Below are 11,796 nucleotides of genomic sequence, written 5' to 3' on the forward strand. Positions count from 1 at the left end.
AAAGGTAGGAGTACCTAGGCTTTCTTATTAGCTTGTCCAGATGTGAGGCTGAAGGGGAAGAGGGAGTGGGTAGTGGGGCTTGAAAGCTGTCAGCAGTCACATATCAAGAATGGAGTCAGAATTTTTTTATAATTCACCCGTGATGACCAATGACTGAAATGTACCATGTTTCATTTAATTGAACGTGATCTTGTTTAAGTAAGCCATTATGGCTTTCTGTGAGGCCTGCAGCCTGAGGCTGGTAAGAGAGGTGACAGTTCCATTAAATGCCTTGTACAGGAGTCCAGATGAGTGCTTTGGTCACTATCACTAATGTCTGGGACACTGAAGGGGATGAGTGTCTTAGTGAGGCCTTTTATTATGGATTTAGTATGTACAGACCTGATTTGATTTGCATTTTGGGTATCTGTGAGGCAAGAGATTCCAAGTTCTTTTCCTCAAAGAGGCAACCTTGGATAGGGAACTCTTTTGGCTGCCATTGGCTGCCATTTTTGGCTGGAGCAGATGAGCAGATCAGTGGCAATGGTCCAAGAGTCTATAGAACTGTACAAATGGGCTGATTGTTGGCCAGGGCATTCAGTGCTAAAAGGACCTCATGAAGTTTGGCCAGTTGTGCTGACTCTTGGGTCCTGTCCCATTATCAGGGATGTCCCAGTTAAGGACTAAAAATCAGGAGCTTTCTGGCAAGCTCTATCACATATGATGGAGGTGATACCATCTATAAAGTATATGAGTGCCCTTTGCTGTTAACTCAGTTGATTCTAAAGGCTCCCCAGATGTCCAAGGGGTCTGAAAAAGGGGGTGACTTTAACCAGCACCCTAGCATCTGCCAGGGAACTGAGGATGGGGTGGGCCCCTTCTCCTACAGATGGATTATGCCAAGTTTGTCTCCATAGAAAGAAGGTCTCAGTGGTTATGCTGAACTTTGAGGGTGCTGCTTCCATGACCCAAGACATAACAGGCAGCTGGGTGTGGAGTCACAGGCTCAGAGCCCAATATGCAGTATGCAGCCAGCAATGTGTTCTGATGGAGTGGGGCTGCAGGGGCAGTTTCTTGTACCAGATGTCTGTGGGCAACTTGTGGCCACCAGGTGTGGTCCAGAGACTTCAGGAGGCATGAGAGGAGGTTGCTAAAGCCTCTAAGTGCAGGACTTTCTGGAAGGCACTATCCGAGTGTGTGTTGTACTGTAATTCTGGAGCTTTTTCTTGCACAGGATCCCAATCACGGTGGGCCGATTTGTGAGAAACAGCATAAATGGGCTTAAGCAAAATTTGTAAATGAGGACTATATTGTCTCCAGAACCCCCAGAGGACTAAAGCATATTGGGCTTATTTTAACATTGTGGATGCTGTTTCTTGCAGGTGTCAGGGGTGGAATGTCCCTCAGCTCAGTAGCTCTCAGGAATTTATCCAAGGTGGAAGGACCTGGTACAGTGTGGGGTAATGGTCCTTCCTTTTTCTGTGAGCTCTTTTGTGTGTCCTCAATGAGTATGTCGAATGAATCCACCTGGAGGGTGAGGTGATCAGTGTGATGTCATGTCTGTGCTCTGGAAAAAGTTGGATGTGGGTAAGATCTTGTCTGAAAGGCAGTGTGAAGTCACTGCTGTTGAGGTACCCCACAGGTAGCTGAGTAAAAGGGTACTGTGTTCCCTTGAAGGTGAAGGAAAACTGTGGCTGAGGCTGTTAACATACGCACTGAACACATTACCCAAATCTATGACTGAAAACTATTTACCAGTTGATTGGATAAAGTTAGTGATTTTAATAATATTTGATATTGGATCCGTAATGGGTAGAACTTCAGCATTAAAATGGCAGTAATCTACTGTGAATTACCATTCATTCTTTCTAGGTTTCTGAACAGGCTAAATTGGGCCATTATATGGTGAAGCAGTGAGGATGATCACTCTTCTTTAAATAGGTCTGGTATATGGGTTTCAAACCTCAAAGGTCCTGTTTTAATTTAAACTGGGCCATATTAACTATTTTAACTAATGGGAAAGGGGAAGGTCCATGGTATCCCATTTTAGCAAGCCGATTTGTAAGTGCCAAAGACTTAATTCAATTTTAATCACACATTGGGTCAGAGGATCTGTGTCCACTATGGGGTATTTTAGGATAACAGGTGCTATGGCTATGGGGAATTTAGGCAACAGCTCTGATGGTTAAGATGAGGCATACCTATTGATCTTTCTTACATGTCTTAAATGTCCTCAGTAACTCCCCTAAGATTATTGGGGTACCTGGCTTAAATTTTGAGGCATTCCAATATAACTGAGTTTGAACCTCAGTATTGATTTAAGGCCATGAAGGTTTGATAACTGGTACATTTCAGCAGATGTTAAGAGTTAATTCAGAACCCAGGTTGCAGAGGTACAAAAGCCAATTAGCAACTTTTTATCTGGTTTTGCTATTGTCGTATAAATTATTTTAGTAAATTTTGGATTTCTAATTGGGTCAAATTGTGGACCTTTGTTTTTTGTTTCCTCTGCCCGTATCCAAGTGGTTGTGTTTGTGTGTGTGGTTATCGTATATGGTTTGATGGTGGTGTGCGGGCAGGGAGAGATGGAAGTCCTCTCTTGCTCATGTTTATAAATTTCTTCCTTCAGAGAGTCATAGATGCACATCATCAGGATTAAGGTCTCTCCCATGTCAACAGTTGCTTTATAGAGTTTAAGGATCCTGTGCTTAAGTCACATTTGAATTAACCCTTGGCTATGCCATGGGTATGCCATGGATGCTTTTCCCCGTAATCCTGAGGATCAGGAATTTTTTTTTTTACCACAATAGCATAGGAAGTAGCAGCAACAAAGGCATTTTGTAAAGTCCTAGTGAACTATCTGCTTTTGGGATTGCAGACCATAGCATTCCACATGGTCTATCCTACATACGGGTGACTGGCCCGCGTATTGCACAGGGTGTCAGTATTTCCTTTGAGCACCCCACGGAATGGGGGTAACGCCTGGTTGAGACAAACAACCAAAAGTCACAGGGTAAGAGTCATTCCTCTGAGCCTAGTGACAGTCACAGCTTATGCTGGAATCCAGACACAATTCAATCTGAGACACAGAACTGGACCGAGACACATGACCCAGGGCCACTTTGCTCCTGCCCTTAAAATGCCAATTATCAAAACTTCCAGCTTAGCTGAGTAAGTCTGTAGCGGAGGCTTGGCGAGGCTCAGCAAATGCAGCACAAAGCACGGAATTGCCAGCCGACAGTGACTCAGAAAATACACTAGCCAGCAACAGCCAGTTAGCAAACCAAAGCAGAAGAGGAAGGCCCTGCAGTGGTGGTGGTGGTGATCTCTTAGACCCTCTGCTTCTTGCAGCAAGTATTTTATTCATCCCACAGAAGAGAGAGGTAGAATCCCCCCACCCAAAACTTGGTTCAGATGTTGAGACTGGTGATACTGCACTTTCATACCAAAGCGGTATGAAAAAGGTTTATTATTCAGATAATGAGGCTCTCTGGGGAGAGCAGTGTGGGTTCTCCAGCAGGTCCAGAAATGCCTTGAACAGGGAAAGGAGACCAGGTTGGCTTTTATAGTGGCTTGGAGGTAGGGCTGGAGTGAGGGTTTCCATTCATGGGCTAGAGCTTAGGTAGTCTGAACTTCCCTCTGGCACCGAAGGGGGAAACACTTGAGTTTTCCTACTGGCGTGTCCAGATACGGGGCAGAAGAAAACTGAGTTTTGAAAACTGTCAGCAGTCAAATATCAAAAAAACGAGTTAGACTCTATTATAATGTTACATCAAGATTACAAGACTCATTTGGTTTAAGCTTTTGAGCCAGGGAACAATTTGATATTATTTCGAGATTTTAAAAGACAGAAAATTTATTTCTGAGACAACACCAATCAGTGATTCCAGTAAAAAGATACATTAGAATGTTGAGAAGGGGTTTGCATTTTCAAACTACACCTTTGCCCTCTACCTTGCCCCCACCGAGGACTCCAGGAAGATTCTGATCCATACCCTACCACCTCCATTTAAGAATAGCGAGGCCTCACTGAGCCACGGTTACTGTTACAAGTAAGAGATACGGCCTAGGCAGGAAAAAGAGAACCACCTGAATTATGACTTATAGGAAGGGCCGTGGACAAACGGACCACTTTAGACCTTTGGATTTCTTTAATGCCCCTTCACTTTGGAGTGGTTTTAACTTCCTGCTGGCACCAACTTCTCACTCTTCACTCTAACGTTGTACCTTTGTTCATGATGTTCCCTCTGCTTTCAAGGCCCTTCAGCAACCAGATCCTCCCAACTAGAAATAGTCTTTGCTCAAACACTTGTCACTCCATTTCTATCTTATACCATTTCTTATTCTTCAGTATTTTGTGTTATTTGTTTACATACCTTACCTCTGCAGCCAGACTACAGCTACCTGACTGCAAGAGTCATGATTGATTCATCTTTACATTCATTACTCATATAAGTATTGCTAGTAAGAATAAACAGTAGATGGCTTATGTATGTTTAATGAGCGAGTGAATAAATGGAATCTGCTATCTTAATATTCTGTGATAATATGCGATGTCGTTATAGTTACAACCAAGTAAACTGACTAAATCACCAAAAGAAAATCCTGGTTTCTTATCTGTGTAGGAAATGCATGCATTTAACTTACACACACTCACAAATTCTCCCTGTTTTCAGTCAAGATTTTAGTGAGTTCCTAATTTTCCTTTGGGATAGGGGAATAGACTTTGTCCTCACCAATTTCACATCATCCTTGTATCACAAAAATGAACATAACTTCCAGATACATTTAGTTTACTATAATTTCAAAGATACCCTGGTTTGCTAAGGGCTTTTCATCCATCAGCTCTTCACAATAGTGCAGTGGAATGTGAAACAGAATCATTATATTACTAATGAGGAAACTGGGTCTTAGCGGCTAAATGACTGAATGGTCATAGAGCTAATAAGTTGGGGAAGCAGGACTGAACTCGGGCCTCCTTGCTTGTAAAACCCAAGCTTTAATCACCTAACAATGAGATTTCTGGCTTACTTTATTTTTATAATTATTTGAATTAATGAATGCTGACCTGGAGGAAAAATCCTTAAAAGCTAGCTATCAACAGGAATAGCTAAACATGCATGTTTCTAAGCTGTTTTTTGTTAAATTTTCTTTTCTCTCTCTACATCTATACATACATATATATTTAGATATACTGTATATTAGTGTATACATATAAAATCGATTTTACATCTTGACTCTATTTACCTCTCAAAGAGTCAAGATGGCATCTTAATTACTTTAATCAAATAATTAGACTTTAGGTTTCATTTGCAGCTTCCTAGCGGGATTCAGTGCTGTGAATGAGTTTTGCCTCTGTTCCTCCAGCAATCCGACTCTTCCTCCGATAGGCTTTTTAATTAAGAGGCCAAGAAGTGCTGAACATGCGTTGCATCACCAATGTGGGTCTGAAACCTCCCCCAGCTTCTACTTGAAGAATGTGTGTCAGCTCACCATGACAGGAAGGAAGCCTCTGCCCCCTACAATGGAAGTCACATTTTCTGAATTAGGTACTTTTACATATACTATTCCATTAATATCATTTAATTCTCACAACAGCCCTTTAAAATATAAACTGTCATTTTCTTTTACCAGATGAGGAAACTATAGCTCAGCAGGGTGACAAAAGCTAATAAGTGACACGAAGTCATGACAGTTGGGGTAGAGAAGCAGTTGGACCAATGCAGGACTGATTCCAAAGTATGTTTTTTTTCCTACTATTCTAATGCAAACACAATAAAATTATAACAAAGATTATGCAAACACATTGGGGGGAAAACTCAACCAAAATTCCAGTTGGTTAGCAAGTTAAGTTAAATCAGAGCTAGAAGGGATTTTGGTGACCTGGTCCAACATCCTTATTTTATAGATAGGGAAACTAATGTTCAGGGGAATGGTGATCACCTGAGGTCACACAGCTAGTTGAAATGCAGAGCTGTGATTCACACACAGGCCTGACTCCAAGTCCCGTGATATTCCCATTAGAATATGCTGCCGGTCCCGGAGCTGCCTCACTAACTTCAGACTTATACGGGGTCCCATGAATATTAATGGTATTGACAAGATAAAGCCATAGATCTGCAGTCTAAGTGTATTTTGCTAAACAGCCTTCTGCTTCACCATTGCCCTGCTTGTAAAATTCATGCAGGCATCTGTTGTTTCATATCTGTAATTTGTTTTGAGATGCCTTGGGTGGGGGGGTACGCACATCCTGAGTGCAAATCAGCATCCTAGTCAGGTGCAGAGTAGAGACCTGAGTCTCGTATTAGGTTCTGCCTTCCATTTCCCTCCTAGGAGGCAGGGTAACACTTCACTTTTAAGAGGCCATTAATTAGTACTAGATTAAAAGTGTAACTACTTAAGCATTGCTTGTCTTACCCAGAGGAACACTGGAAAACTGAAGCCAAGTTTTTCCTACTGATCAGAATAATGGAGTGCCTGCCCCTCTGCAGACTAGCTCAGACTGGAGTGTACACTGGGATTATTTTCACAGTAACTCAGACACTGCCTATACCTGGCCTTTGAGGAAGTTCGGGTTGCTAGAACACTAGATTTCAAGTATTTCAGACAGGAAAGACTGTGGAATAGTTTAAGAATAAGTAGACACATCACTATCATTTATTATAAGTTTTTCTTTTCTAAACACCTGGCAGAGTGCCTTGCCCCACAGTAGGTGCTCAATAAATATCGTATGAATCACTGCTCTAAAACCTTAAATTCTATATAATTAGAATGATAAAGGAGGAGCTTAGCCAACCTGTATGTCAATTTTTTGCCACTAGTTTTTTATATACCTTATAAAACAGCTTGTCTGAATATTCCTTTTTATCTAACGTAAGGGGGCTGAAGGAAGACTCAGGTTATTGCAGTCCCATTCAATCAGGTAAATAACTGAGACAATTATATGTTATATGCTAGTAGTTAGAGATTAGTTAGCCCCCAGTAAAGCTCAGATGTATGGACAAATAATTGCAACACAGTGATTTATATAAACATGAAATAGGTAGAGAGAGAGCAGAAAGAACAGGTAAACATGTATTTGGAGACTTGTGGCTAGGGGGAAGAAATGCCTCAGAAAGCTTTTGGTTGCCAAATAGAAACACGTAAAGCAAGAAGGTAGGCAAAAAGGAAGATATTGTTTGGGGTGGTTGGCTCACTTCACACCACCAGGCATTCTTTTGAGAAACTCAATAAAAGATGTTAGTAACAGCTATCATTTATTGAGTGTTCCAGGAATGAAACCAAATATTTTCACATCCGTTATCACACACCCTTCCTGGAGGCAGGGATCATTTTTGTCATTTTCGTGAAGAAGAGTTAAGAGACTTGACCAAGAGCCCATAGCTTAATAAGATGGACTCGGAAGATTAGCAAAGCTGTAGTTAACTGGTTTTCCAAAAGTATTCTGTAGATTCACAAGTTTGCAATGGTAGCACAGGAGGTGGAGGTGAAGGGACAAAATAGCCTACACAAACCTGCTTCAACCACAGCAGCTGCTCTTTGATCTATTTTACATAATAGACTTGAATAATATGACTTTATTTGGATAAGGGTACTTTAAAAAACAAAACAAAACAAAAACTGCTGTAATTGAACAAATTAGTTTCTTGGGGCCATAGTCTGCAATTTAGTCAACGTAGCAGATAATTAAAAATTGACTTACTAAGCACAACTTAAAATATTCACATTAAAGGGAAAAAAACAAAAACATTCAGATCACACTTCCATTCTGAGCAAGCAGATACCTGCTTTACTTGCAGGCCAAGGCATGAGTGCAGTTTAGAGATGGGGATGGATCCTAATGCTGAATGCCAATCACTTCCTTCCAAAACCACGGGCAGCTAGAGAATTCCTGGCCTTGCTGACCTCAAGCCAGCCCTCACTATCATATTCGTTTTTCTGCTTCAAACCACGTGCCAAAGGCATGGGCTGCTGTTATTGCCTCACCAAGTCCCCCACTGACAGCAAAAACTGATCTCCTGCTGCCAGGTGCCACCACAGATAAAGTGGCTCTAATAACTAGTGGAGTCATTTGTGATGCACTTTTAATTGGATCAATTTCCTCTCAATTACATAATCTTTTTGAAAATCGGATGCGATTTCATAATCAGAACATGGTGCTTTCTCCAGGTGAAAAGCACAAGACAAGTTCAACATCACTTTAATTACCTCTTTACCTATCCTTTGGCAGCGATCACAACAGAAGCCCAAAACACAACACTGCTACTATAAAAACAATTTTGAGTAGCTTAGCTTAGCAAATTGTGTTTCCATGAAAGCAAGGGAATAACTCTTTGGTTTGCCATCACCCCTGTACCTAAAGAGCAACGTATGTTGCTTAGTAAACACCAAAGCATGAGGAACCCTGTCACGGATTCTCTCACCCACTTCTTAAAAGCACAGACTATCTTCCTTTTTTGAACTGTAATTATAAAGATAAAACAAATAGCAGAGGCTCAGCTTAGAACAGGGTGTTGGTGACTCGAAACCTTGGGGGATGATTCTATACACCTGTGTGTGAGAGTAGGATCTGGACTGTCTTTACATAATGGTGCTTTTGGATGAATTTTCACCTGGACAGATACGTGTGCTCTCAAAGAATGCAGTGTCAGATCAGGAAGTAAAACGTAGTGCATATCATCCTTCTCCTCATCTCCCAAATCCCATATCTAATTAAAAGACATGAACACCAGTGATGAAGAAAACAGTTATCAATTATTTAATGCTTGATAGAGGAATGGAAATAAATCCCAAAATCAAACAGTACGCACTCACTTCAGGAAAATACAGAATAACGACCCAACAGTTTTGTCGTCTGTTTTAGTAATGAAAATGAGACGTGTCCACCTCCCCACTTTGTTGGCCCTGGCCTATGCTGTACAATTCCTCAGACAACTCTTAGCACAGGCCAGTGAAGAGAGGTAGTGTGAAAAACGATGAGCCCTAGAGGTATCCAGTTTGCTGGCTATATTAGCGTTTGTTTGCTTATTCCCATCTTCCTATGCTTTGGCATACTGCCAATCCACATATGCTTCTTTAAAATGCAAGCGATTTCCAGGTTGAAGTCTTCAACACCAGCCATCTAGGGTCAATACATTCTCTGTAACATCTGCAATGGGAGACCAATCCAAGATGGCACAGATCCTCCAGCCGAGAGTTACTGCATCCTAAAGGGACTGTATATTCCCTTTGGTGGCACTAGATGAAAGAGCTTTCAAACTGGTAAAGAGGAACATGATGTTGGAAACATCACTGAAAGGTAGAGCAGATCCTACTGCAGCATGCACACTGAATGCAACCAGAGTTGAAGAGAAAGTATCACAAATGAAGCCCATTAACAATGGACCAAGGACATCAAAGCCAAAAGGGAGAAATCAACAAGGATTTAATAAAGGGACAAATTTCAAATACAGGGCAAAAGGCTAAACTGGCTCTCTCTACTGAAGACTGGGAAGTGCCTAATGTCTAGTCAAACTTCAGCTAACACTATCGTATGTCCTATTTGGGCAGTGTATATGTTAAAGCTCTAAATTTAGATGGGAGGTAGGGTGGAGAAATAACATATAAAAATCACTAAAAGACTGAGTTTCTAAAATTCTAGGACTACCCAGCTGGAATTAGGACATAGCCCAAGTCTACTCTATAGTACCACCAACAACCAAGGACTAAGGGAAGGGAAGCTGGCTGGGGAACAGAAGAAACCGGCATTTCTCATCCCCTAAGGGGTGGAATATCTTCTCAGATGGTAGGTGTAGATCTTGATGCAATGATCCCAACAGTCCAAGACCAGCAGCTGACCCTTAGGAGTAAGGGCAATGCCCACTGGACAGGTGAGCCCCTCTCGAATAAGGACACTATGGCCCCCGCCCTTAGGAAAATGGAGAATTTCCTTGCGACTACTATCGGCCACTATGAGATCACCACGAGCATCCACACACATGCCAGCAATGCAACGGAAATCCTCGTTCTCCGAGAAGAAGTGGCTAATCTGGCGACCCAACTGCCCATCAGGGCCCACAGAGCCAATGGAGAAGCCACCCTCCAGGTGGTGCTCATTCTGCCGATTCTCCAGATTGAGGCCCAAGCCCTGGGTGAAGTAGACGGTGCCCTCAGCATCACAGGTGACAAACTTGGGCCTCACAGCACTGCAGAGGCAGCTGTATTTGACCACCCCTGCTCCTCGGTCAACAGTGAAACACCAAAGCTTTCCACCTTCCACATCAGTTACTACAAACTGGCCAGATGGCAGGGCTGTGATGCCCCATGGTTTGCTCAGCTGGCTCCTGTGACAGGCCACGCAATGGCCATCCAACGTATATACCTTGAGGGAGTTATCGTAGCTGTCAGTCACACCAATCAGCCCATGGCAGTTCATGGCCACTGAGAGAGGAGTGAGATTGGGCAAATCAGCTCCAAGGAAGCTCAGCACAAAGCTGTCAATGCCACTGGGGCTGCGGCGGATCTCCTTCAAAAAGCCTTTGCGGGTGAAGACTTGTATACGGTAGTTGCCACGGTCAGCAACCAGCACCTCGCCTTGGCTGGTCACGTAGAGACTGACTGGGAGATTGAACATGCCTGGAGTGCTGCCTTTGGCCCCCATCTTCTTGAGAAAGAGGCACTGCTGGATATTAGAGGCTGCCTCAGGACCCCGCTGTTTAGCGGGTGAGGCCCTGGGGCTGGCAACCACTTCCTCGGGGCTCATGTCCATCTCTCTAAATGTTACAGAGGTCGAGGCGGCAGAGGCCGCAGCCTCCATGGCCCAGGAATCTTCCATATTAACTGTTCGGGGCTTCTTAACAGCCTGCCCAATTTGGAGGGGGCCAACGTGACCTACCTTAAGGAGCTCCACATCTTGCAGGGTGAGCTCCCGGGGCAAGCTAGCCGTGAGCTCTGGCTCCTCCTCATCAGCTGTCTCCTCCAGTAATGCCACGTCTGCCTGCTTGATCTTGGCCAGGAAGTAGTCACAGCGAGACACAGCCTGCACCTCTGCAATGTTAAGCAGGTAACTCTGCTCCTCTATCACTTGACTATTGCACTTCTCAGCTTCAGCCAAAGAGCCTGTGAAGAACTTCCGAGAGCGAGCCAGCTCGTCCTGGATCCTGCGCTCCTCCTGCCCATACTCCTGGAGAACTGCTTTATACCTTGCCTGAAGGTCCTTGGAGACACCTTCCAAGGCTACCTTGCGCCGCTGCAGCTCCCCTATAAGCTCCCGCAGACGAGTCAACTTCTCTCCAAAGTCCCGACGCCGCTCCTCAGCTGCTTCTTTGACAGGGAGTGTACAGTGGCCAGGAGGCTGGTGGTCCGCCTCCCGGCAAGGCTCACACAACACCAAGCCACAGCTCTGGCAGAACTGCCGGGGCAGACGTCGCCCACAGGACCGGCACATGAGCAGCCCCACGGCCTCGCTGAGCCCAGCTGTGTCAATGATCTTCAGAACTGTCAGGTTGTCTGTCAGCTGGGTCAGGCTGGTTATGCGAGTAATCTTGCTACAAAAGGGACAGCGGACACCATTGATACTACTGGCCAATAGCTTCTCCAGGCACTGGCGGCAGATGGTATGGCCACAGTGCAGCAGCTTGGGCCGCAGCTGCTCTTCTGTGAAGGACTCCATGCAGATAGGGCATTCCAGCACTTCCCGGAGGGCGTCTAGGTTCAGGTGAGAAGCTGCTGCTGCAGCCATTGCTCTTCCTTTGAAGGGTCCTATTAGCACAGCCCAGAACTGAACAGCTCAGTATTCATGCCCCAGAGGGTCAAATTCCTGCTAAAGAGAAAAAAAAA

The 11,796-nt window shown here is 43.9% G+C and overlaps 2 protein-coding genes across 4 annotated transcripts in view; one reads left to right on the forward strand and one right to left on the reverse strand.

Moving 5' to 3' along the window:
• The window catches only part of ASTN2 (astrotactin 2), an 893,996-nt gene that overhangs the window by 660,114 nt on the left and 222,086 nt on the right, over window positions 1-11,796 (forward strand). The gene's annotated exons all lie outside the window — the stretch shown is intronic.
• On the reverse strand, window positions 9,717-11,737 carry TRIM32 (tripartite motif containing 32). Its single transcript, XM_012664422.1, has one exon. It carries the CDS (start codon window positions 11,696-11,698, stop codon window positions 9,737-9,739), a length of 1,962 nt encoding a protein of 653 aa, XP_012519876.1. The 5' UTR covers window positions 11,699-11,737; the 3' UTR covers window positions 9,717-9,736.

This window comes from Propithecus coquereli, unplaced genomic scaffold (assembly GCF_000956105.1).
Source record: "Propithecus coquereli isolate 6110/MARCELLA unplaced genomic scaffold, Pcoq_1.0 Scaffold89, whole genome shotgun sequence".
Taxonomy (NCBI): domain Eukaryota; kingdom Metazoa; phylum Chordata; class Mammalia; order Primates; family Indriidae; genus Propithecus; species Propithecus coquereli.

What these genes read in the sequence shown, in the direction of transcription:
- TRIM32 (XM_012664422.1), bottom strand. Translation starts at nt 11,698, where the DNA reads ATGGCTGCAGCAGCAGCTTCTCACCTGAACCTAGACGCCCTCCGGGAA.